A 27,823-nucleotide genomic window follows, 5' to 3' on the forward strand; every position below is an offset into this window, starting at 1 on the left:
ACCAATGACAACTTGAAATTGAATGATTCTGAAACGGTGTGAGAAGGGATAGAGTACTATAGAAACAGCTGAAATGTATGAGCTCACTCTGAAAGACTCCACAGAATTTGTGCCAGAGAATTATAGGGACTTACATAGGAAAGGACCCCAGAGGCTAAGTAGCCTAACCCTTACATGATGCAGTTAGGCGGTACAATTAGATACGGTGCTGAACCTGGAGTCAGGAAGACTTAAGCTCACATCTGGTCTCAGACCCTTACTAGCTTTTGACCCTGAGAAAAATCACTAACTTCTGTCTCAGTTTCTTCAGCTGCAAAATGGGGATAGTAATAGCACCTATCTTCCATGGTTGTTGTGAAGATCAAATGAGATAATAATTATAGAATGCTAGGCACGGCGCCTGGCACAAAGTAGGCAATATATAAATGATCACTCCCTCCCACCTCCCACTGCTTCTTAATGGAGCCCATGGCTACATTAACCTTTTTTTTATGGCTTCATTGCACTGATAACTCATATTGAGAATACCATCCATTCTCCTGCTCAGCAAACTCCAATGGCCTCTGTTACTTCTAGGATCAGTTTTTGTTTGGCATTAAAAGCTCTTTACAACCTTGATTCTTCTTACCTGGTCAGTCCATTCACACTTTTCTTCCTTATGCGTATTCTTTGATCCAGTGACACTGGCCTTCTTGCTGTTCCTCTCACATGACACTCCATCTCCTACCATGGCTTTTGGATGGTCTCCATGCCTGGATTCCTCTCTCTCCTTTCCTCTGCCTCTTGGCTTCCCTGGCTTCTTCCAAGACTCAGCTGAAATGACACCTTTGACAAGAAGCCTTGCTCCATCTTCTGCAATCTTAGCCCTGCCCTTTGAGCCTACTTTCCATTTGTTCTTGTTTATATAATTATTTCATATCTGTCTCCCCCATTAGAATTCAAGTTTCCTGAGGGCAGAGACCCTGTTTTTGCCTTTCTTTGTGCTTAGGATAGCGTCTGGCACATCATAAACTCTTAATAAATGCTTGCTGACTGACATGGGAGTGCTAGAATCTTAGAGAATGTCAGGGACCATCATTCTTTCTGCAGAGGGTATGGGAACAAAATGTGGGGCTTAATAGTGGACCAGAGCTCCTTTGTTGTTGTTGTTGCAAGAATTAAGTGCCCTGCAGAGAGAAAAAGGAGGTCATCATTTGTCTGTTAAACTAAGTGTAGTAAGGAAGAAATAAACAGAAGTAACACCTCTCTCTAGTGGTGAGGGGGGAAACCCAGTAAAACTGAAGGGGATAATTAACTTTGGATGACTGGCTTTGCCTGACACCCTGATACACAAAGACTCCCGAAGGCTCTAGAATTGGAGGTCTTAAGGAGAGCAGCTCTCCAGCAAGAAGCCTCAATTATCCCACAGGAGAGAAATCTATTTGCATGGAAGAATGGGTCATGGCATAGTATGTCTACTCAGGAACGACATGATTTTGTGGGAACCCACAAGAACAATTTTCTTTTTCCCAGTTTGAAAGCTTCCTCCACTGACACTACCAGTTTCTCCCAAGGCTCTGTCCCGGGCCCTCTTCTCTCCTCCCTGCTCCCTATTTCACCTAGTAACCTCATCAGCTCCCATGGTTTCAGTTATCAATCATTTCTATGCAGATGACTCCCAGATCTACCTGTCCAGCCCTAACCTCTCTGCTGACCTCCAGCTTCACCAATTGCCTTTTAGACTTCTCTAACTGGACATCCCATAGGCATTTTAAACCCAATATATCCAAAACTGAACTCATTATCTCTCCTAACACCTTCCCTTTTTACTAACCTGCCTACTACACTTGAGGCTATCACGACCTTCCCAGTCACCTGGGCTCACAACTCCTATGTCAGCCTCACTTTATCTCTCTCTCATCCTTCATATCCAGTCAGTTTTCAGTCTTGTCATTTCTACTTTCATAATATCTATTATATGTGTGCTACTTTCAGGCCTTCCTTATCACCTCTCACCTGGGTGACTGTAACAGTTTGCTGGTGGGTCTGCCTACCTCAAACCTCCCTCTATTCTGATTCATTCTATAATCAGCTATCAGAATGATGTTCCTAAACCACAAGTCTGATCATGTCACTACCATTTCTAATCAACTCCAGGGGTTCCCCCCACCTGCAGACTCAAATACAAAATCATCTGATTTTTCTAAAGGTTCAAGAACATCTGGACTTTCCAGGGTCTTAGACCCTGCCCATCCCCATGTACTCTTCAACACAGTGACACCAACCTCCTTGCTGTTCTTCACATATGACTCTCCATTCCCCTACTCCAAAACCTTTCCAGGGCTGTCCCTATGCCTGGAACTCTCCCTCTTCATCGTTGCTTTGGTTTTCCTGACTTCCTCTAAGTCTCAGTTAAAATCCTCCCCATTGCAAGGAGCCTTTCCCAGTCCTGCTTAGTGACTTCCTTCTGAGACCATCTCCAATTTGTCCTGTGTGTATTTTGTTTTCTCATGGTTGTTTGCATGTTGTCTTCCCCATTGGACTGTGAGCCACTTGAGAGCAGGAATTAGCCTTTGCCTTTCTTGTATCCCCAGTGTTTGGCATAGTGTCATAGTAGGTGTCTTTCAACTTATCTATTTAGTATTAAACATAAATATTTATGCATGTGTTGTATTCTATATATAATCATATTATTTATGTAATATAGTTTATTATGCATAATATATGTGTTATCTAATTTTTATATTACAAAATAAATATATTTATAATATATAGTAGAAGACTATAATATATTTATATGTAAGTAGAATATGTTCATTATATCTATTTATTATTCAAAATTTATTTGTCTCTGAATTTATGTATTATTAAAATAGAATTATATGATATTCATTTGTTTATAATATATAATATATAGTATCTATACTACATAATATGCTTTGATATTATATAATATATAATAGAATATATGATATGTGTAAATATAACATATAAATCATAAGTGCTTATTATTAACATATTATTTCTCCTTGAACCTCCTGTCCCTGCCCTATAAAAAGTTATTGCTTGATTAATCTGGGGGGACTCCATCAGAATGACAACACCTTGCTTAATCATCATTATCCACAAGAACTTAGCTTTAGAGCTGGATGGAACCTTTGATATTATTTTAATCCAACCCCCTGATTTTACAGATGAGGATCAGAGGCTCAGAGAATTTAATCCACTTGCCCAAGGTCACACAGATAGTAAATTTGACAGAGCTAGAACTCACACCTGTCTTCTGATTCTAAATACAAGGTGTTTTACCGTGAATCATACATTCCTTACTCCAATGAATGGTGTGAAAAACAATTTGTTTTTCTTTTTAACAACACAGGAAGTATGATCTAGGTTTTAGATTATTGTAAAGGAGAGTTTATCAGATTGGCGCTGAAGCGCAGGGCTATAACTAAGGTGGGGCAATCTGGACTTTGTCCCAGAGCACTGAAATTTAGAAAGGGTTGATAGAACTTACACCCTTTCAGTAGTATAGAAAGCACTGAGTTTGGCATTCAGAACAAATAGAGTCAAAATAGAAAGCTTCCAGATGGCTCTTTCTTTCCCACCCTCCAGCAATGGTCTCCTTTTGGCCAGGCCTTTCCTTTCCTTTCTACTCTGAAGGCAGTGGCCTCCCTAGCTGGAGCCTCCTCACATTCTGGGGCTTCTGTCCCTCTACTATGGGATTGTGCCTTGTATTCTCTCTCCTGCCCAATTGAATTTGCCTTGAAGAGTTGATCTGAGGGCATGTCATATGAAGCTCATCTTTAGTATCAAAACTGCCTGTTCTGATTCAACAGAAACCTCTCAGGATTGTCACTAGGTAAGAAAAATAGGAAAAAAAATGTCAGAAACAGTGAGGACAGAGGCAAAAAAACAGAAAAGGGAATTGTCTGTTATCAATGGATGCATCTGACAGAAGGAAAAATGTTCTAGGACTTTTGCCTAATGCATTCAAAATTAGAAGAAAAAAAATGCCCTGAATTTGGGTGCATGCTAACTATTCTACCCATAATGCACATATAATAACTATTGTTGCATTGAATTTAACATAAGGATCAGGAATGAGCACCCAATTCCCACCCTCAAAATTATTTATGTGAGTTTTTTGCAAATCTTTAACATTTTAGTCCAAGTTCTTAGTGAGAGAAATTATTATTAATAACCAATGATTTGGGGAGATTCCAATTTCCCCCTTTTTCTTTCATCCTCATTTTAAGATCTGTCTCTGAAGGTTGAGCTAACTTTCTCCTCTATCCAGATACCACCTAGACATGCTAACCATTGAGCTCTACTCAGGTTTGGGTGGGGATGAACAGATTGCCCAACGCTGGGGCTAACTAGAAGTAAGTGACATAAAGTTCAGGTCCAGTCCTTTACTTTAATATTCATTCTCTCATTAATTGTTAACCAATCAGAGTTGATTGCTACCCTGGTGTGGCCATAAGCTTGCCTGTCATGATTGTCTTTGGCCTAAGAGAGAGACAGCCAAATGACCATTCTTAAAATACTGGCATTATTAATAAAATGATCAAATTACCCAGAAATTGTCTCTTGAACCTTTTTACACATCATATTAGAATTCATTCTTTAATTACTTCCTAAGCAAAACGTGGGAAGTCAAGATTGGGAAGTCACTTCCTACCTTCCATCCCTTGACGCCATAACTTTGCCATTTTTCTTTTTCTCCTTTGTTATTGCCAATCCCCTAGTCTTAAAAAGTGTCATTATTTTTCTATTGGAGGATGGCTTTGCACAGGCTGTACCTGGTGCATAAGATCCATTTCCTCCTCACCTGTTTCTTAAAATCACTAGTTTCCTTCAAAGCTCAACTTATGCCCCACCTTCTGCATGAAGCTTGTTGGGATCTGCCCGCTCCATGCGCCAGGTGCTAATGCCTCATCTTCTAATTACAGTGTATATTATTTCTGGTGCAGCTAAGGACCATTAGGCCAATATTCCCCACCACTAACTCCTTTGGTCTCCAGATCTTGCCCATCTGTCCCTGAAGAGCCCCTGGCATTCTCATCTTACCTACTGAGATAATCTAAATATCCTTGGGCTTTGCCAACTGCACTCGGGATTTCTAGGCTTTTCCATCTGCCCTGAAACAGAACTAACTTTCATTTGTTGTTTCTCCCAATTAGAACATGAACTTCACGAAAGCAAGGACCATCTAGATTTTTCTATTTGTCCTTCCTAAGTGTATAAAGTAAGCATTTTATAAATGCTCATTCATTCATTCATTTATCTATTTGTATGTTACTTTCCCCCATAGGACGTAAGTTTCCTGAGGTATTTGATTGATTCACTTTTGTCTCTGGATCCCCAGAGCCTAACATAGTTCCCAGAACACACTAGGTGCTTGATGCTGAGATAGATAGATATGTTTATGCCAAGTATATTTACATATCATAATTTATTTATATATAATATTGTTTATTATTATTTATATATAGTAAAGCTACATCATATAATTTATATATAAAACAGTATACATTATTCATATATATTATAAATATATATTTGGCATAAAATATATATTTGGCATAAACTTATATATGTATTTATATACATATATATGGCATAAACTTATGTGTATTCATGTGGTTTCCTGTAATAGAATAGAAGCCATTTGAGGACATGGAGTATTTCATTTCTGCTTTTGAATCCCTAGAACCCTGAGCAGTGCCTGATTTTATTTGTCTCATTTTTAGTTAGAAAAGAACACAATTTTCCCTTTGCTAATCATTTGATTTCTTCTTGGCTTGAATTGGAGAGACGTTAGGGTGTTTTCTGAACAGCAAGTGCCAGTGACTGGTCATGCCGAGGGTGGCATTATTACCAAGACAGAGATGTTCCATGACTCTTCTCTTGGAATGAGATTCCAATGGTGACCCTTGACTCAGAAACTTTATTGAAAGGGCTCCAGTGAGAATGGAATGATCATGCAGGCTTGAGATTGGGTTTGGTAGAATTGGCAAGAGAGAATGCTCCTGTCTCTCTTTTAGAAGCATGTAGGCTTGGTTAAATAGAAAAAAAGGCTTTGAGGGTGTCCCATTAAAGGCAGCAGGAACATGGAGATCTCAGAAGACAGCTAGGTTACAGCTTTCCCAGGGTCTCCCTGAAATTCCTGAGCTAACAGAAGAAAAAAGTGTTTCATTAGATTTCCTATCTTGGGAATCTCCTTCCACAGCTTTACTTTTTACCCAGGAAGAAGGAAGCTAGCTGATGTTTTGGCTTGTTTTTTCTTTTCTTAAGATGTTTTTAGTTTGATCTCCCAATTCATAATCCAATCTGAACAGCCCTACTCTTTCCCCGAGTGGATTATATGCAGGTGGAAGGTGATGCATGATCAGTATTAACAAGTATATGTGTGTGTGGTGGCATAGACATATATACATACATCTTCTATATATGTACTCACACGAGTGTGCATATATACACAAGTGCAATATATGTGTGGTTTTTATATATTTATATGTGTGTGTGTGTTTGTATGTATAAATATCTATATATACACACATATGTGTGTGTATATATGTATATGTGTGTGTGTGTGTGAATCTTACCCCCTAACTCTCCAGGTCCATCTTCTTTTGTCTACTTAGTTTTTCATAATCAAAATACTTCAGTGGATCTGTGACCAGGCAGACAAACAGTTAATAATCATGCATTAAACACCTACTATTTGTTGAGCACTGTGCTATGTGATGTGAGTATTTCCTCCAGTGATGGAGCCCACCCTGTCCTCCTTGTGAAACTACTTTCCTCCTGAAAGTTCCCTACAGGCACACCCACTTGAAGTACTAGAGGCCAAGCCTTGATGTCTCTTGCGACTGGATCTATAGAACAAACACAAGGCATATCCATTGGTTCCTTCTTGGTCTCAAGTTGGGACTGGTCCCCTAGGGGATCTTTCCTAGCTGTGTCACCTTAGACAAATAATTTCACTTTCCAGGGGGGTTAGACCAGATGGGTCCCAAGGTGCCTTCCAGCTTTAAAGATGTGTGTGTGGGGGGGGGATTGCCTGATACCTCAGGGACTGATATTTCTGATTTTCCTAGCCTTGTGACAATTTTGACATTGCAGAGCAAGCAGAAGGTAAGAGATAACACTCTTGAAATCATATAAGGACAAGAATAAAAATCATAGGATCATAGCCTCAGAGCTAGGAGCCTTCAAGGCCCTATAATATTTTACAAATGAGAAAACTAGCTTTGGGGAGGTTAACTTCCTGGTTCATTGATTCAAAGCGAGAAGGGACCTTAAGAAGCCATCTAGTCTGACCTCCCATTTTACAGATGACATAACCAAGAGAGGTTAACTGACTTTCTCAGGATTATACTAGTAAATGTCTGGGGCGGAATCTGAACCTAGGTCTCCCTGACTCCAAGTTCAGTGCTTTATTCACTGTGCCGAGTTGCCTCCCATAACTATAACAAGAATAAGACATTAGACTGCTACTTTATGTCTTCTCTCCTTTTATTCTTACAATAACTTGCTGTGGTGGCATCCTTGGTCCCCCCATTTCTGAGCAGACCTTCCTACAAATCAAGTGTGTCTGTGAGAGCCGGTTCACATCATCGTCCTTGAACTCATATTCCTCCTGAATTGGTCCTGCATCAGAACACCACTGCATTTCTCAGACCAGACCTCTCCAGCCTGCCAAGCCTGGTCCTTTAGGATTGAGAGCCAAACATTTCCAGCTGCCCAGTCTGCCAGCCCCTTAAACTCAACGGAGCCAAAAACATTCTCGTTAATTTTCTTCCTTCCTCCTAATTTTCTAGGCCTGTTAGAGGAGCCATACAATCTCCCTCCCAGTCTCCTAGGCTCAAATCACAATTCATCCTTGAGTTTCTTCACTCCCTTAAAAATCTAACATGTTGCCAAATCCATTAAATTTTTATGTCTGAAATATATCTCAAATCCAGGAGGCTTTTAGGTAGCACAGTGAATTGAGTGCTAGGCTTGGAGTCAGGAAGACCTGACATCAAATCTGGCCTCACCTTGGGCCAGTCACTTAACCTCTGTCTGCCTCAGTTATTCCAACTCGAAAATAGAAAGAATAACTTCTATCTTCCAGAGTTGTTGTGAGGATGAAATGAAATAGTATTTTTAAAGCACTTAGTTTGGTGCCTGATTCATAATTATTATTGTGTTCATCCTTCATTCAATAGGCACCAAATGAATGCTTGGTTGCCTCCCCTTGATCATAACCCTCATTACTTATTTCTTGGGCTCTAGTAACAGTTACTTAATTGGTCTTCTTGACTCCAATTGTGTTGTGTAATTTCATCATCCTTGTAGCCATCAAGGTAATCTTAAAACACAGCTCTGGGGGCAGCTAGGTGGCACAGCGGATAGAGAGAGCACTGGCCAATGATTGAGGAGGACTTGAGTTCAAATCCAGCTTCAGATACTTACTAGTGGTATAACCCTGGACAAGTTACTTAATCTCAACTGCTCCAAAAAACAAACAAACAAAGACCCAAAACAACAGCAACAACAAAAAAAAAAACCAATAAACCCCACCCCCTGCAGATCTGACCATGCCACTCTCCTCCACAAAAACTTCCATTGTATAACAAATGAAATATAGACTCCTCACTTGACAGATTATCCTCTAAGACCTTCCCTAGTCTGTTTCTAATCTACTATTTTTTAGCCTCATCTCCTATTCTTCTTTTTGGACTCTACACTCCAATCAAATTGGTCTGGTGCTTAGTTCCTTGGTCTATGCCTTCCCCAAGTCCAGTCTGGATTCTCTCCATGTCTTCTGTGGAAATCTATTCCTTGCCTTATGACTTGTCTCAGCTGCCACTTTCTCCACAAACCTTTACCTTATTCCTCCTCATAAGGTAGAAGACATCTCTGTCTTCATTTGTCTCTCTTGCCCCTTGGTTTGAACTTTACCCAAGCACCTCACATGTTATAACTTGTCTTGTAGTTATTGGTATCCTTGATTTATCCTTCTTACCTGTGCAGACAATCTTTAAGGGTTGGGATGGATGTGTCTTACTTCATCTATACATCCCCACACCTCTACAAACTGCAGAGTAGATATTTAGCTGCATTGTTTGAGAGAGTTTTCTCACAGGGAGTTATCTATACCAATAAAATTGCAAAGTGGGACTAAATGCAAAAAATAAATTCTATCTTAGATATAGATCCCCATTCCAACGCTGAAGCTCTTTGTAAATACTACTCTAAATGTCACTCAAATACCAGTCCCAGAATCCCTAAAGTTTAAAATAAAAAAGTCATGAAAATATAGTGTTTTAAAAGAATGACTCAGAACAAAAATGATGAGATGCTCTCACTTGCAATGTGAATACCAAAGAAACACTAGAGACAGGTAAGACATCTCCTACAGGTGCCATTAGTGCAGATGGGAACTCCTGGAGGAGCCAATTATGGGCTAATGAAATTAGTCTTTAAATTCCTCATCTTCACTGGACATGATTCTAGGGAGTTCCTTATAACCAAAAGTCATATCGCCCAAATGATTGCCAAGTGCCATCTTCAACAACCACATGTCTGCTACCACTCTATTGCTCCCTCTTCCCTTGTAACAGGGCATAGAGAGCTCCTTTTGGAACTCTCCAACAAGTCAGAAACATTGTAACTGCATAGTATAAATACTTCCTTGGAAACGAGGGTCATAAAGCTAAATACATGGTGAGAAGAGCCACCAACAGGAAGGACAGAGATTGGAGGGACATTTGAATACTTCTCTTTATAAAGATTTGTAATTTTATGGCTGGAAAATTCTACTCTCCATGGTACACATTCACTTTGTGATGACTCAAGTTTCTGGGAAGTTTCAAAGCCTTTGTAGGAATTGCAAATCTAAAACTTTGCATAGGGTCTGTCTGGTACAGTGCCTGAGACATGGCAGATCACCCAAGCTAAATGGAAGAATGATTCATTCATTAGTTCAAAGAGTTAGTCTCATTGTCTATCCAAAGGCATCAAGAAACATGATTCTTTGTGTCATGGACACCATTTGGCAGGTGAAGCCTATGGACCCTTTCTCAGAATGAAGCTTTTAGATGTATAAAAAGAAATACATAAGATTACCAAGGAGACCAATTCATTGAAATACAAAATATGGGAATCTTAGTGGTGCAGTGCATAGAATGCTGGCCCTGGAGTCAGGAGAACCTGAGTTCAAATCCAGCCTCAGATACTTACTAGCTGTGTGAACCTGGGCAAGTCACTTAACCCTGTTTGCCCAGTTTCCTCATATATAAAATGAGCTGGAGAAGGAAATGACAAACTCCTCCAGAATTCTTGCCAAGAAACCCCCAAATGAGGTAAAAAAAAAAGTTGGATATGACTGAAAAACAACAACATCAAAATATATTAAGAAACAAAACAAGATCATGGACTTGTGAAGGTCATTGGATTTTGTAAACCCCTGATTTAGTTACAGCTTCCTTTTGTATTCTGGTTTCATTTATAGTGAGAAAGTCAATGTGAAGGTGGTTAAGTTTTTCCAGTTTATTGGCAATTGGATGAAGATTCTTTATTAAGAGTGACAGCTAAATTTCTGTTTTTAGAGTTTCTAAGAACTATTCTGAGTATCCTTTGTTGATCTCCCCTCTCCCCCCAAACCTTTCCATCACTCTGCCACTGCCATTGTGGAAGGAGAAGGGGGCCATGGAGGCCCGAGGGCCATGCTCTGATTTTGTTTCCTGGGTTGCCATAGCTAATATACCCTAAGCACTAAGTAATTATCTATCCAGTGAGGAACCTCTCTGTGCTTAGCTAGGCTTATTCTCAGAGAGCAGATGCAAGCTGTTACCAGGGTTTTACTTGAGGTGTGGCAGAACTTGCCAGGGCTTAAGCTCTGGTGGCCTAGCCTTGTAAACCAGGGTCACCTCTACCCAGGGAGAGTCATAGAAATGGGCCTTGGCCTGGGAACATAATAAGCATTTATAGCATTGTTTCCATGGAAAAGTGATCCTGAATGCCAAATGACTTAATAAGAAACCTTTTAGAACAGACAAATCAAGCACTCCCTGTAAGTTTCTGGAGAGATGCCTGATTTTCTTATACCATTTAATCTGGATTCTCCTTTCCCCTCATCCAATTCTGTATTGAATTATGGATATTTGTGTATATCTCCTGTCCTCTGTTAGAAGACTGTCAGCTGTATGAGTGCAGTGATTTTTATTTCACTTTTCTATTCCCAGTGCCTTCCATGTAGTGGGTGCTTTTGATAAATGATTATTGAATCAAAATAGGCAAAAAAAAGCCCAGCCCAGATGGAAATTAATCTCCTCTGGCTCCTGGTCAGAGCTTTATACAGAATATAAGAGTTAGGAGGGGACTCAGTCTAGCTAGCCTCACTCATCTAATCTCTACATTACTAGTGACGAGGGACCACCCATGTTCTTAGATGGTTGTGAAAGTCTAAGGTTGCAAATTCTATTCTTGCTCTGGGAAAATTTTGTCCTTTCAGAAATTTAGTATATTTAGACAAAAAACAAACATGTCCATAGCATTTTCAGTGTGTGCTTTTAAAAAATAAACACACCATTTGTATATGGAATAAATAAGACCCAGAAATGAATTGATAGTCTCTTTGTATTCTACCCTGGTCAGACTGCAGCCAGTTCTGGGCATATGGTCTAAGAAGGCTATTAATTAGGAGAGTTTCCAAAGGAGGTCATCCATGATGGTGAAGGGTCTTAAATCTATATAGTATGAGAAGCAGTTGAATAAACTAGGGTGTTTAACTTGGAGAAGATAAGACTCTGGGGATGAAGAACCTAATTGGGAGGGGTCTTTGTATCCCCAGTTTCCAGTACAGTGCCTTGAACAAAGAAGGAAGCAAGCAATATTTAATGGAGTGGATTGCATGGTAGCTACCCATATGTGTTTGAAGGACTTTTTAGTGAGGAAAAAAATGAACTTGTTCTACCTGGTCCTAGAAGGCAAAAAAAAAAAACAACCAGGAGCAATGGTAGCTTTCAGATAAAGATAACCCTGTAAAAGATGCAGAGAAGCCCAGTTCTTCCATTTGGACTTTACTGATGATCTGAAAAAGAACATCAGATTGAATGATGACCAAAAAATCCAAAGAATGAGTGAATGAAAAAGCATGCATTAAGAGCTTACTATCACCCAGAAAACTGAGTTCAATGCTAGGGATAGAAACATAACCAAGCAAGACAACACTTGCCCTCAAGGAGCCTTGATCCAATGGAGGAAGTCAATAATAAGGAGGAACAGGAAAGCAGGGGTACGGCTGGACAATAGTTGGGAAGTGACATGGTAGCCTGATTCTGGGCAAGAGAAGGAGCAGGCTTATCTACCAGAACTCAGTGACACAGGGCAGAGTCCAAGATTCTGGTGAGGGCCAGTACAGTTTGAGAATAGCCGGTAAAGACAAGTTGAGCTATCTCAAATTATAATCATCAGTTTGTGGAAATAGATGGTTTCTCTCCACGGGAGGTCTTCAAACCTCCATTTGGTCATCCATTGGCCATAACCATTCATTGGATATGTTGTAGAAAAGATTCTTGTTGATAGATATATTAGACTAGACTAGAGGTCCCTTCCAACTCTGAGATTCTGGAAGGGTCAAGGAAGTCCCAAACTTCTTAACTTTGTGTTAAAACTGTGTGTGGCTTAACAATTTAAGGGAACAAGAAATAGCACCAGCTTTAAAACACATCCAAACAAGTCACATTCTAACCAGAAACCTTCCATGGGCACATGTTTCAGAAAAGTCATTTTCACCTGACAATGCAGAGACAGATCATTTGCTACCAACCACAGAGCTCCTCCAATTAGGAAATAAGATAGAGAGGACAAGAGTGCTGAGTTAGACTCTTATCCATTCTCAGTTTTTTTTATCATAACTTTTTTTTAAAAAGTTGTGCAGTTTTCAGCTTTATAAAATACATGTGATTGAGGCTGGAGGAAGCGAGAGAAAAATCATCTCTATCTAACTCATGGAATTGGATTCAAGGTTTAGAATTGGAAGGGACATTAGAGATAATTTAGTCCAGTCCACTGATTTGGCAGGCAAAGGAGCTGACAACCAGAGGCCAAGTGATTTGCTCAAGGTCACACAGTTTGTAAGTGGCTGATTTGAACCCAGGACCTCTTTCCATGGGGCAGAGTGTTGAAGAAATATTTGGAGCTCTTTGAATCCAAGCAGCATCACAATTTTGCTAGTCTTAGATTAATTGTGTTTTTTTGGAATTAGTTTGGAACCTATCCCTCACACATTGTCTACATGCTCAGCTGAATGAAGGTCCCAGTGGTCATCAGGAAGATATAATGGAAATTGCCTCTACAGGTGCCATAGGCTTTATATAAATATTGAAAGTCCCAAACCCTAATGCACTGGTGGTGGAGTTGTGAACTGATCCAACCACTCTGGAGGGAAGTTTGGAACTATACCCAAAAGGCTATAAAACTGTGATCCAGCAATTTGATCCAGCAATATCACTGCTAGGTCTATATCCCAAAGATATCCAAAAAAGAAAGAAAGAAAGAAAAGGGACTTATTTGTACAAAAATATTTACAGCAGTTCTTTTTGTGGGGACTAAGAATTGGACATCAAAAGGATGCCCATCATTTGTGGAATAGATAAACAAGCTGTGGTATATGATTGTAATGGAATATTATTGTGTTGAAAGAAATGACAAGCAGGATGATTTCAGAAAAACCTGGAAAGACTTACATGAACTGATGCATGGCGAAGTGAACAGAAACAGGAGAACGTTGTACACAGTAACCACAATATTGTTCATTGAAGAACTGTGAATAACTTAGCTATTCTCAGCAATTCAACAATCTAAGACAATCCCAAAGGACTAATAATGAAGCATACTATCTGCCTCCAGAGGAACAACTGATATTGATTGAATACAGACTGAAGCATGCCATTCTTCACTTTCTTTCATTTTTTTCTTTTATTCAAGTGCTGTTGTACAAAATGACTAATATGGAAATTCTTTACATAATATATATGTGTGTGTGTATATATATACACACATTATACATGGATAACGTTTATCTGATTGTTTACCATCTTGTAGAAGGGACAGGAGAGGGAGGGAAAGAGGAATAGAATTTGGAACTCAAAACTTTAAATAAAAATGTTTAAAAATTGGGGGGAAAGTTCCAGAAAACTAAGTCCTCACCACTAAAGTTTTTAGCACAATCCAATGTTTCAATATCAGAAATGAATAGAGCTTTATCAATGAGCCTAAGAAGGTGCATCACCATCTGCTTTGATGCACAAGGACTTTCCATCTCACTGGTGGCTGAAACCTTCCGTATGTACTGTTTCCCTCATTAGAATGTGAGCTCCTTGACAGTAGGGACTTTTTATACACAGAAGTGTGTATCTTTAGTGCTCAGCACATAGTAAATGCTTAATGAATGCTTTTATTCATTCATTCCATTCATTATTGTTAATTATTAATATTATTGTGTGGTTTAGCCACAAGCCATTTTAAATCAAATGATCACCTCCTCCTGCCATCCTTCTGGGCTTTTCATGAGAAGTGTATAGGCATCCTTTCAGTGGGATTAGACTAAGTGAAGCATATTCACAAAGGCCCATGAGAATCATTACAGACTTTGAAGAATCAACAGCAATAATTTTCAGTCATCTGTTCCTTTTGCCCATTCTTGCCATCATTTTCCTTTCTTAGCACAACGATTGAAGGCCTATTCAGGGAGTGTGTGTGCTATGAGGACTTTTTTCTAAGTTATGAATTGATTGTAAATTTAGTGGAAAGTTCCTTGAAGGTAGAGACTGGCTCATCTTGGTATCTTTCTCCCCTGTACCCAGGAAAGAGCACATAATAGGTTTTCATAAATGCTTGTTAGGTGGTTGATTGATTAGCAGTCAACTGTTAATTGATTGACTGTAGTGTGAGTGACCAATTGAGAAGCCAACATCCATTCTGTTTGAATCAACAAACACCAAATTCTATCCATTCAAAAGTAGGATGGGCTACGTGGAGATGCAGAGAGTTCTTCCTCACTGAAGGTATTCAAGGAAAGTATGGATGACCTCTGACCAGAGACAACATTGAGGAAATTGTTGTTCAAGCCCAGTTTGGACTAAAAGGCCTCTTAGGTTCCTTCCAACATTGAGCTTCTGGGAGACTAAAAGCAGATTTACAGTCAAGTACTGAGCTGTTTGAGGAATCCAAGAAAGATGGCTCTGGTTAAAGGGAGAGGAAGCTTTTATTATGTTTCCTCCTTACAACCCCCACGTTTACCAGTCTACAAGAGGCTTTCTAGAATACAGTTGTCTTCATTAGAGTGACTTCATTAGAGTGACTGAGTGAGAAGCAGGTAAGAGTATTGGAGTCAGGAAGATCTGAGTTCAAATCCTGCCTCATACACTTACTAGCTACCCCAATTCACTTGACCTCTCTCAGACCCAGTTACTTCATCTATAAAATGGGTATAATAACAGTATGTACTGCTCAGGACTGTTGTGAGGATGAAATGAGATCATTTGCAAAGTGCTTAACAAAGTTAAAACTCTATATAAATGCTAATCATTAAACCAACTTTATTAGAGACTAGAGCCTTGACCAGGCAAATGGCATCACACAAACAATCATTTTGCCAACAGACCTGAAAGCATGCCTTCTCCTAGCTTGAAGTGTCTGCTCTGTCCTCCCAATTCCCCACCCCCATTCTACTCCCTTGAATTTGGTCATTTCCCCTCCCCCTTTCCAAAAAAGAAGCTCTTTTAGCCTCTGGTGATTGTGATTTGAACCCTGTCTACTTTTCCCAGAAATGCCTACAAGAAGATCTCCATGCCATGCCAATATAATAATAGGTCCAGGCCTAAAAGAACCAACAGTTCAATCCTGTGAGCTCTAAGTAGAAATATGACCGTCCCCTCTTGAGAGGCGATGAGATCAATATCCATTTTGTTACACCTTTCTGGCTGGGATGTCAGTGGGGAGCGAGAAGCAATGGAGACATCTGGGTGGGGTTCTATAGTCTAGAAAAGGGTCAGATAATGAGGGATGGGCTGAAGGACTACTGACTACCCACACCTCCCCACTAACAAGCTGCCACCAATTTGGTGCATAATGCTTTTAACGGGAAGTTCTGTTTCTGGTTGGCGATGATGGAGGTCTCTTAATGGTGAGCTCAAGTAGTCCATTCAGCCTTAGAACTGACATTTCTCCTAGGCTCTTCGCCACACTGGGGAATCACAAAATAAAAGAAACCAGTGAACACAGATAATATTATCTTTCCAGGGTTTCAGTTCTAAGCTACCAGTTGTAGGAAGTTTAATTATGCAAACTTAGGTGGGATTTTTCAGGCCCTGATTTATCTCTCTGGAGGTATCCAACATCAGAGCCGCCCTTCTTTCCCCCTGGATTTTCAAAGTGCCTTTCCAATCCCATTCCCAGCTTTCATAGCTGCAGTTGTGCTGAATGGCGTTTTCTCTCCCGTAAATCACAACAGTGGGGATGATTTTACATCCATCACTTTTGATTTCTGTAATGAAAAACGATCCCTTGGCCTACTGATGGGGAATGCTCCAAGCTCCCTTAACTTTTATGTTACGTGCACCAATGAATTTGGTCTTTTAAAGCCCGGCAGTAGAAACAAAAAATCATTTTTCTCATCTAGTCTTTTTCATGTAGCTTATAATTGGACCCCTTTGTATTTGAGAAGGCAGCATGGAATAGCAGATGGAGTATTGGACATGGAGTGAGGAGACATGAGTTTAAGTCTCACCTCAGATGTTTACTACTTATATAATCATGTGTATGGCAACTTTGCCTCAGTTTTCTCATCTCTAAAATTGAGATATCTCCTCTACCTTCCTCACAGTATTGTAGTGAAGAAGACATTTTGTAAACCTTAAATCACTATGTCAATGTGCATTATATATACATTTTTTTACAAAGCATATTGTTGATATTCTTTAAAAAAACATTATTTTCATTTCCAAGGGATTTTCCCCACCAATAGAATCTTCCCTTGTAACAAATTAGAACAAATTGATACAATGTAAAGAATTATAACTAAAGGGATAGAGAATGGACAAGGAAATGCCTTCTATCATTTGAAGTTGGCACCTTTTCTGCAACTCATAGTCTTTTAGAGATTCCTAGAACGTTGATCAGCTAGGTGGCACCTTGGGGGCAGCTAGGTGGTACAGTGGATAGAGTGCCAGACCTGAAGTCAGGAAGACTTTTCTTCCTGAGTTCAAATATGACCTCAGGCACTTACTAGTTGTGTGAATTGGGGCAAATGACTTCACCCTGTTTGCCTCAGTTTCCTCATCTGTAAAATGAGCTGGAGAAGGAAATGACCAGCCACCCCAATATTTTTGCCAAGAAAACCCCAAATGAAGTCACGAGGAGTTGGAGGCAATTGAAACAACTGACCAATAATGACAAAGGACATTAAGAGATAAAGTCAGAGGCAAGACTGGAACCAAGGTCTTCCTGGTTTGGAGAATGACTATCTATTATTCCATTTCCTCTGGCATAAATATAAATTAAAATTTATATTTTCTATAAAAACAATCCAGTCTTTTCCTATTCAATTCTTATCTCAACTCATTGTCTGATATTAGTGTTTGTAAGAGTGTTAGCCGATGGCTGTTCTCTAGGTTGTCTGTTCTACTGGTTATCTTAGTGTGTCCAATAGATATTATTCATCCGTTTCATTTTTCCAGGGTAGGAAGGCCAAACTCTTTGAGTGGTTATGGATTTTAGTCCATGGACTATGAAATGTGACCATGTTTGATTCAGTCAGCTTAAACTGACTGGCAAAGAGGGAAAGACCTCACCTTCAATAGGGCCTTCTTTTACTGGGATTCCATAATGGATCTCCACCATGACAGTAGCCAGCACCTTAAAGGAGCATCTCTCTGATTTATCTCTCTCCTGATATTGATGATCAGAGTGTCACTGAACAAGGTGATCTCTGTTGATATATTTTTTAGGGAATCATGTAAGTTTGACACATGGATGGGAGACACTTTGGATTTCACTGAAGAAGTATATGGGTGAAAAAGATGGGTTAGTCTTAAGGCAACAGAGAAGCATAACCAATGGCTAGCCCATGTACTCCATTGGTATCCAGAAACATCAAGAAAAATCAACAAAGTCCTCTAAAATATTGGATTCCTCTGTGGCAAACTTATGGGAAGATATGGACAAAATATACATAGGAGGGGCAGGCATAAATGGTGGGTGATCTGCATCACTAGAGAGAATACCCATAGCTTTACTGGAGTATCTTTAACCATAAAACGTTTCTCTTCCATATACCTCGATATCCCACTACCACAAATACTGGAGTCAGTTGTCCTTATGGCTATTTGTACTGTGGCCTTAAAATATATCCTTTCATGCTTCCTTCTTTTGGCTTCTTTTTAATATCCTTAATGGACACATGGACTGTTTCTAAAAACACATCTTTATTGAAATCTTGAGAGAAGGCACACTATAAATCAAATCCTGTTACTCAATAGGAACAGAAAATGTTTAGTTGAATTTGGCATAAATGAAAGAAAAATAACCAGAGCATAATCAAGATGGAAGCTACAGAAGATGAGAGGGCCATTTTTCAGCTGTTGGAAATCTATGAAGTTTTCCTTCACATAAAAGGCTTTTGACAGCTAGCCTATATAATAAAACAATATAGATCCAGAGAACTGACTTCAAGGCTAATCTTTGTAGGACTCTGCGACCTAAAAGGTTCTTGATTCCTACTGGTGCCATGTTGAGTAAATTGTAAGATTTCTGGGCCTCAGTTTCCTTGTCTATAAAATGTGAGAGCTGAACTGGAGTGCCTCTAATTTCTTTTCTAGGTTTAAATTTATAGCCCTTGAGAAATAGGGAGAGGCAGTTTTATACATAGTCCTATTGCATGGAAAACAGAAAGAATCAATGTTAGCATTTTCCTAGGCAGATTGATTCTACTGAAAGTACAGAGTTCTTAGGCCTGAAACCATGGTCATGAGGAAAAAGTCACTTGGGGAAGGTAAAAAGGGATGAATAACAAAGGATAGAAAAGGACAGCAAGGCTACTTAATAATCATTTATCCCAGTTTCATTATCACAAAGACAAAACCTCAAAGAGTCAGAATTAAGTTGATGTTGAGATGTAAGCAATATTTCATTAGCTATAAGATCTACAGCATCAGGGGTGGAGAAAACAGAATCAGAGAGTTGGAAGAGACCTCAGTGGCCACCTGAGAGTCCAACTTATATCTGACCAAGAATGCCTTCCTTGACATTTTCAAACAGTGTTCATCCAACCTCATTGGGAAGCCCTCCAATGAGGGAGAATCCATGACTGCCCAAAGTAACCCATTCCCCTTTCAGACAATTCAAATTCTTAGAAAGTTCCTTCTGACACACTGAACCTTGATAACCCTTCATACAACTTCCATCCATCACTCTTGGCTCTGCACTGTGGGGCCAAATAGAACACATCTAATAAGTCTTCCATGCAATGGCCCTTCAAATATGTCATGTCCTCCTTGATAGAACCTTATCTTCTCCAGGGAAGATGAAGGCAAGAAAGTGAAAAAATTGGATATTGGAGGATCACATACCAGAATATGAGTTGTGACCAAAATAACAAAATAGATTCATTTTAAAAATATATTTGATATTACGTATCCAAATGAATTCTCTGTTCTTTAAATTAGCCTTCCTTGGAGGTAGGCACAATCCTGCTAGTGGGGCAGCATTTGGTGACATCTTTGCATTCACGTTCAGGGCTCATCAATAAACCAACAAGCCTGGACAAGAGGATCAGCTAGCATTGGAGAGGGTGCCAAGATCTATTGGTGACCAGTAGAGATCTAGGTTTTAGTGAAGACTAAAGCAATCAGCCAACAAACATTTATTAAATACTTACTATGTGCTTAGCATTTAGGGACACATAGACTAGAGTGAAATGATCCCAGTCCTAGAGGAGTTTACATTTTTAGGTGGAGGAAACATATCTATAAGTGCATCAGATGATGTTACAGTCCCTGACCTCATGAAGTCCAGTCTTACTCCCTTGAAGTCACACCACAATGAGATCCCCCAAAGGGCACTTCTCCAGCTAAATCTTCTGCCTTATTCGGCCCTGCATCTCACCTTTGCCTATTTCAAAAAACCAAATCCACCATCAAAAGAATGAAGACTTGTCACAATTGAAGATATTCACAAAAGTGAATCACAGGCCCTGGAAACAATTTCAGAAGACCAGCTATAAGAATATTTCAGCAGGGGCAATTGAGGGAAGTCTGTAGCCTTCTGCGGGTGTTCCTCAAATTGTCTTGCATCTATCAATCCATTAACTTATTGCCTTAGCCCACAAAATGTGTGAGATCAGGGACTGGTTTTTTGTTTGTCTTTGTATTCTCAGCACCTAACTTGGTGCCTGGTTCCCCCAAAAAACTCCATAAATGTTTGCCAAGTTATTGAATTGAGGTGAAGGGTCAACAATGGTGTTTACTAAAAAAAAAAAAAAGATCTTGTGACTTTATCTTTCCACGTTGCATATAGGAGAAGAGATGTGGGGAGAGACAGTAGGAGGAAAGAGAACTAATGCTGTCACTTTACTCATCACATGGGGACAGAAAGGGTTAGGGTTCCAAAGGAAGGCATCTGGACACTCACATCAGACCGACTGCAGGCTGGGGCTAGAATGATGAGCTCTTTCTATTTCTAAATGAATAGTCATTTCATATTCCACCATCTTAATAGTATCATTCCTTGATGAACAGTTATACTTAAAACAACAACAAAAACAAGATATCCAACAGCCAGTCCAAAGGAAGGACCAAGAGTGTTGGCTATACAGCAGAGAAGAAAGACCTGTGTCATTTCCAGCTCCTTCACAGAAGGAAAATTCAGGAATACCTGCTTCTTTGAATTGACGATTCCTATCCCAAGTTACACATATACACCCACATATCTGTATTGAGATAACCTCTCAGGAGCAAACATTCCTAATATCACTAGATATATGTGTATGTATGTCTATACATATATATGCATGTATATATATATACACACACACATAGAGAGACAGACACACACACACACACCTGTGTTTGTGTATCTGGCTTTAGATTAGGCTTAACCTAGGGCTGAAAGCAGCATTAATTTTTTAAAAATACCTTTTTATTGATTTTATTTTCTAACACTTAAATTATCTTTTGTTTCTCTCTTTCTCCTCCTTCCCAGACAGCCATCCCAAATCCCAAATAATTTTAAAAGCAAAAAAAGTGTGTGTGTTTGTGTGTGTGCATGTGAATCTATGTAACTAGTGAACAAGTGGTAAAAAAAAAAAACATAAATTATTTGTTTAATTCTTGTTTGACCTTGACTGGGCTGCTGAACATAAAACATATACATACATACATACATACACACATAGTTGTGTATGCATGTGTATATGTATGTATGTATGTGTGTGTGTAACTGTGAACCCCATTTTGTTCCTGGATTCCTCTGATGGGCCCACGCTGGCTATTAGAATGATTCTCTGCCAGATTGGAAGGCAGGTAATATTGGCCTCCAGGGATGTTCTTTGCTCCAACATTTCCTGGATCGCTTTACCCTAACTAGAGGTCTTAGGCTTGGAGCTGAAGTGGAAAGAGCTGAGTGAGTGATGGATCAGGTTTTCCATTGTATGGCAGAAGGCAGAGCTTTGCTTCAATGACAATAATTAAAAAGGAACAGGCTGACCCCAAAGTTGAAATAGGAGAAAGTACAACAGCCCACTTCTTCATAGGGGTGTGAGGATATAGACGTGGAACATAATGTTCAACTTTTTAAAGATATCTAGACTTTTTTCTTATTTTTTCCCTCTGTTATAAGGCCTGGGTCTCTGGGGGGAGATATTAAAGCAAAAGATATCCATGAACATTATTTTTTTAAATGCTGCAGGAGTGTACTGGTGCCAGGGGTCATATCTAAGCCTCTCGAGCAGAAAATCTAGGCAGAGGAAGAGAAAAGGGGCTTTTTTCTATGTAGCTCCCAAGGGTCTGCCCTTACAGGTCCCAGAGCCAAACAATGGAACTTCAGAGCACATACAAGTAGAGGGTGAATCATCAGATCTGCTCAGATACTGCAAAAAAAAAAGAAGAAAGCTGTGCATTTAGCCTCTGTTTTGATCAAGGAAAACTTTCCCACTACATTTTACTTTGATTTAAATTAGGAATTAACTTTGAGTAAATGGATCCCTGTGCATTGATTTCTGAGGTTCCATGAACTTAAATGAAAAACAATTACACCTTTATTTTCACTAACCTCTAATTGAAATTTAGCATATTCTTCAATTATGTATTTTAAAGCAGAACATTATTCTGAGGAGGTGGCTATCACACACACACACACACACACACACACACACACACACACACAAGCACCTGTGCATAGACACAAACATACAAATTCTGACCTGGTACAGTAAAGGCATTTGGTCAGCAGAGTTCAAAATGATCTTCCCAGCCTGGTCTTTTCATTTCTCCAAGAAATAGGTTTTTCATTTTAAGTTAAAAAACAAGTTTCAAATAGTATAATGAAAAAGTTTAAAGAGTCTTTAAAAAATTAACTTAAAAATCTATTATTCATATGGTTAAACTTTCTAACCTTAATTGTGTAGAAACAAGTTATGGCACAAAAAGGCAGAAACCCATTTGTACTATTCCCTTTTGAAAGAGGCTGCTGAATTCTCTTCTTGGGTGAATTCCAGATCTCTGACCTTCATTTTTCAGGCACAGGCCTAGATCATACCTACTTATACTCTGCAAATAGTTTCTTTTGAATGGACTTCAGGAGATATTGTGCAAAAGTAAAAAAAAATCCTAAATCTATGCTACTGTGTCTCATCGGGCCCATCTAAAATGCCCTTTACCGTCTTCTTAATGAAGCAAGAGAATGGGGACCAGGGAAGGTGATGTCCATTTACCAAAATGCCACATGATATGAGGAATTTTTTTTAAAAAGGGTTATTTTATTCATTACACAATTCATCGGGATTTCATCCATCTTTTTTTTTAACAGTTGAAAATCATTGAGTATCTGTGATTCAAATACATACAAAAGAGCCAACATAAAAATATAACAATAATATAGCCCTTAAGAAGGAGTATGTGTTCAGTCACAGGAATTCCATTGAAGGTGCCTTTTTCGGTAGGCATGCTGGAATTCTTCCTAGCCTACAAAAAATGTAAGTAGCTGCCTGGGGAGAGAAGTGTGTGTGTGTGTGTGTGTGTGTGTGTGTGTGTAAATATATATGCACATATATATATATTTAGATATATCCCATGAAAATGACTAATTTGTGTATCTGTAGAATGGTTGGACAGGATAACCTCTAATGTCCTTTTCAGCACTATATCCCTGGCCTTTATGACTAGGGAGCATAAGTTCATCTTTCCATCAAGTCTTCCAAAGTGTGGATGGGACCCTGGACTCTCCAAAGCTATGCGAATGAAACCCAAACTCATAAAGATTCCACTTAAGCTGAAAAGTCTGAATATGAACCTAGTTGCCAACTGTGTCAATCAACCAAGGACTACTGCTATTCAGATAAGCTCACTGCCAGAAATTTGGTCACTAGATGAAATATTAATTTTTTTTGGAGGGGAGGGAAGGACAGAAACTCATGAAACCATTTACCAAGGTATGGAGGGGATTGTAATCTGTATCAAAGGACAGTGTGCCCAACATTGAAATTATGGAGCTTAGAAGTAGAAACTATTGTCTATGTGTGTAATCTCAAATCTCAGGAGTAGAAATTGTCTAACTATTGTTTATGATGTCTAGCCTATCGACATGTCTGTGGTTGCAAGAATGCTCCTTGGGCCTTTTGGAAAACTGGTCATTGATGAAACACTAAAACAATGTAGAAGTTCTCAAAGAGATGAACTGTCTAGAGACTGAGACTTGACGTAAGTAAAGGATATCATACATGGGGTCTAATCCCTCAGGCTTTTTTAATAAATCCCTTATAGTGGTTCTAGAATGTGCACACAAAATATGGTACCCTTGAACTCAGTGCTGTGATATTCGGTCTTCAGATGACCTGATGGAAGGCCTACCACATTGCAATCTGCAGTACCGAATGCAGCAACTACACACCTTCTGTCTGACCACAGTGCATGAAAGGACATTGAATCCACTGAGGTTTGCCAGTTGGAATTGGTTTGCTCAGGGCCATATCATGGCCATAACCATACTCCCTTACATTTGACTCATCTATTTCTTTTACAACAGGCCCCTTCATCCTTGACAGTAGATGTATTTTTACACAGAACATCAGGGTTGCAGGTATGTTTTCTAGACACATCTATTAAGTTTATAGTCCATCTGAAATGTCGAAAAGGTTAATAGTAGCTTTTCAGCACTCTGAATCACTTGCATGCTGAAGATTAAACCAGACATTTGCTGGGTGTGTATTTTGTAAAGACTGGGCTTTAGGGAAACTTAATTGTTTCTGTTTGGGAAGGACAGTATTGTCACAGAATGATTTAGGCTGATTTCCTCACACAGCCCTTGAATGTGATTAGTGGGGCAGGTGCTGAGGGCTGTATGGTTCAAAAGTAATCCTTCAGGATAATGTACAAAATCCACCATTGCAGGATGCCATTCAAAGCTACACACACACAAACACACAGACACACACACACACGAACCTCTCACCTTCTGGGATAAGTGGCGACAGCCATTCTTCATTTTTTCAGCGTTATAAACAAGGCAAGTGAACGAAACTCTAAATGTGTAAGCCAGCATGAAGAAAGCTAGTCTAAGGCTCAAACAACTTTCCCCCTCTCCCTAGCTTTCTCTTTCACTCGTGTCTTGGCCCGGGGAATAGAAGCCAGAAGACTTGGGTTTGAATCCAAATCTGGGTCATCTGGGCAAGACAGTTTAACACCTCTGGGTTTCCATTGTCTTATCTTGTAAAAGAAGCATCGCAATATCTGCTTGTAGTGTATTGTCACAGAAAGAGTACCGGATTTGGCATCAGAGAGCCTGGGTTAAAATCCTGGCTCTACCAGTTACTTCAGGCATTAGGGTGCCATGTAAGGCATCAAAATGAACCCTGACTTTGGAGCCACATGACCTGGGTTCAAAATCCTGTTCTGCCACTTCCCCACCTGCATGATGCTAGGTGGTTTGCCTAACTTCCCCAAGTCTCAGTTTCCTCATTTGTGAAATGAGAGAAAGGGAATGGATAAATTTTATGGTGAAACCCAGGGCCAAACATTCAAGGAACTTTGTTATGTGGGTTATTATGTATTTACAGCCATATTTTATTCTGATAGTTATTATAAGTCCCAGCTCATCCATGAATCTTTCCTGTGATCATGCCAATTCATGACCTCTCACTGGCTGTGTTACCCTGAGAAAATCATTTAACCTCTCTGTGACACAGTTTCTTCATCTGAAAATTAGGGGGTTGGACTTGATTGCCTAGAGGGTCCTTTGTAGCTCTAAATCCATTATCTTATGATTCTGTAGTATTAACCTGTCTCCTGCATATTTTCTATGCCACCATTTAACACTTGGTTTTCCCAGGCCCTCTCCCTCCTCACTGCTGTACAGAACCAAACCAAATGATAAATTTGGAGTAGAGGACCTGGGTTTTGAATCCTGAGCCTTCTGCTTATTCCTCCTCTGTGGGCAGCCTCTTTGAGCATGTTTCTTCATTTGTAAAATGAGACAGTTGGACTTACTGATGTCTAAGGACTCTTCCCAATCTGAATCTTATGATGCCACCTTCAAGGTGCTGTTAGTCATTTCTTTGAGTACTCATCCTAAGTCTGATGCTCACTGAGTCAAGGGCAATGTCTTATTCTTTTTTTGCCTCTTTCATAGCACCACATATGATACAACCAATGTTAACAATGGATAAATTGGGGACTTTGGGAATCTATGTTGACTACTTTTTTGGGATAATGGGATGCCCTTTGGGAAATCAGTGAGTCCAGAGCTGAAGTACATGGTGTCCTTGCAGGAGGCTTTTAGTCACTCCTCACACCCCATGGTGAAGTAAATAGAAGAAGCACAGTCAGAAGGGTAAGTGGTGAAACCCCTTGGTCAGCCCTTATGGAATGTTCATGTTTGTTCATTACTCCAGTGGATGTATACAGCATGGAGTTCTTCTCTGAAGGTTCACAAAGAAGACAGGATGGAAGTGTGAGCCACAACTGTGGTTCTGACTTGTTAACAAAGCACAGATTGTTCAAGGACTGATTTTTCCTGAAAAAAAATTGCTTTTGCTATTTTGATGGCAAACTGTGAAATTTCAAAGGCCAACTATGGTGACAGACAAAGAGGTTTTACAGGATTTTAAGAAGCTTCCTCTCCTCCTTGGTCTGTGCATAGAACCTCCAGTGAGGTTCAAAGTAAAGTTTTAAGAATGAATGGAGATAGATTTATGTTTTCAAATTCGATTGGTCAGCCTGGCTCTGTCACAGTGGCCCACCTCAATAATTCCTGGGTTGACAATAAGCCTGTAGAAATCTATTTTCAGAATTTTGGAGCTGGCTAGAGTCCTCTTGGGCTGTCTAGCCAGCCAATATACCAAAGGAATCTCTGCTCTCACATACTCAACAAGTGGCCTCCAGCCTCTTCCTGGAGATGTTCAAGGAGAGGGACCCACCATTTCTCTAGATGGTCCATTCATTCCATTGTTTGGACATGCTTCCTGATGTGAAACCTAAGTTTTTTTTTCTTTCCAGCTTCCATTCCTCCCTTCTTGGGGTGAGGCCAGAAAACAACAACAAGGTCTGAGGATTGGGGGGAAGGCAGCACCTAACACGGGATTGCAATAAGAGATAAGGTCAGTTCTGCCCGTTCATTCCTTGAAAAGGAGAAAGGGCCAACAAGACTTAACCAAGTGGGATGATTGCTAATCCTCTTGCTGGGTGAACAACGTTACTCTGGGAATGGATGGCCAAGGATCGCTTGTGGGCTGTCAACAGCACAAAGCAATCTCGTCTTTGAGTGCATATAATATCTGAAGCTGCACCTTGATGGCCTGTGGGACCTGAGCAGCTCAAGCAGTCACAGAAGGGGAAGTAGGTTCAAGGCCCCTCCGGTCACCCTGCACATTTGTAGGCACAACTTCTACGTTCTCACTTAGGATTATTTACTTCTTCTTGTGCTGTTCTCATGATCAAATGTCACATCACCAATCAAGTCAGTGTTCTGTTTTAAGTCAAATGTGCACGATATCGAAGTCATTTTTCAGTTCTGACTTGTAGTGTCTTCATAACACTCTAGTTGCGCCTTTTTCTGTCTGGACCATTTAAATACCTGGCACATTCTTTCAAATCACCAGGTAGGCTGGCAGAGATCTCTTCGGTGGGGAGAGCCTGGCCCTGTGTGCAAAATTGGGGACCAGGGAAGACTCCCTCCATCCTCCTAAGTCCAGACCTCCATGGGCACCATAGATTCTTTTGTTCCCACAGAGGGCAGCAAGTTTTCTTCAGACAAGAAATAAAAAGGGAATTGTACGAGGAACCCACGAATCTTTCTTAATTCTTCCTCTGCTCGTCCAGGCTCCTCCTTTGCTAATATTGGCTTGGTGATGAACTCCCGGAGCTGTATGAGATTGTGCACCTCATCACTGGGAAGGCATCGGAATACCTGGGAGAACCAGACAAATGAATCATTACATGGCGTTTCCAAGGAAATGTCACAGACACATTTTATGGCAAATATTCAGTCAGGACAGTCAGCTTTTATGCGGAGCCTATTAGTTTTGTGGGGTACACAGATCTATCAAAACAAAGAACATTCCAAAGAACATTATGAG

General features: G+C 39.8%; 1 protein-coding gene across 5 annotated transcripts in view; it reads right to left on the minus strand.

The window, feature by feature from the left end:
• Window positions 1-18,445: 18,445 nt before the first annotated feature.
• The window catches only part of PLD1 (phospholipase D1), a 283,345-nt gene continuing 273,967 nt past the window's right edge, over window positions 18,446-27,823 (minus strand). For all 5 annotated transcript variants that reach the window (XM_069083588.1, XM_069083586.1, XM_069083587.1 and 2 more), the window contains one exon: window positions 18,446-27,654. In XM_069083588.1, coding sequence (XP_068939689.1) covers window positions 27,430-27,654 — 225 coding nt within the window. In that variant the 3' untranslated portion in view covers window positions 18,446-27,429. The remainder of the gene's footprint in view (window positions 27,655-27,823) is intronic.

The sequence above is a fragment of the Petaurus breviceps genome, unplaced genomic scaffold, assembly GCF_028583685.1.
Source record: "Petaurus breviceps papuanus isolate PSGF00001 unplaced genomic scaffold, PetGlider_PUasm1.0 173, whole genome shotgun sequence".
NCBI classification, from domain to species: Eukaryota; Metazoa; Chordata; class Mammalia; order Diprotodontia; family Petauridae; genus Petaurus; species Petaurus breviceps.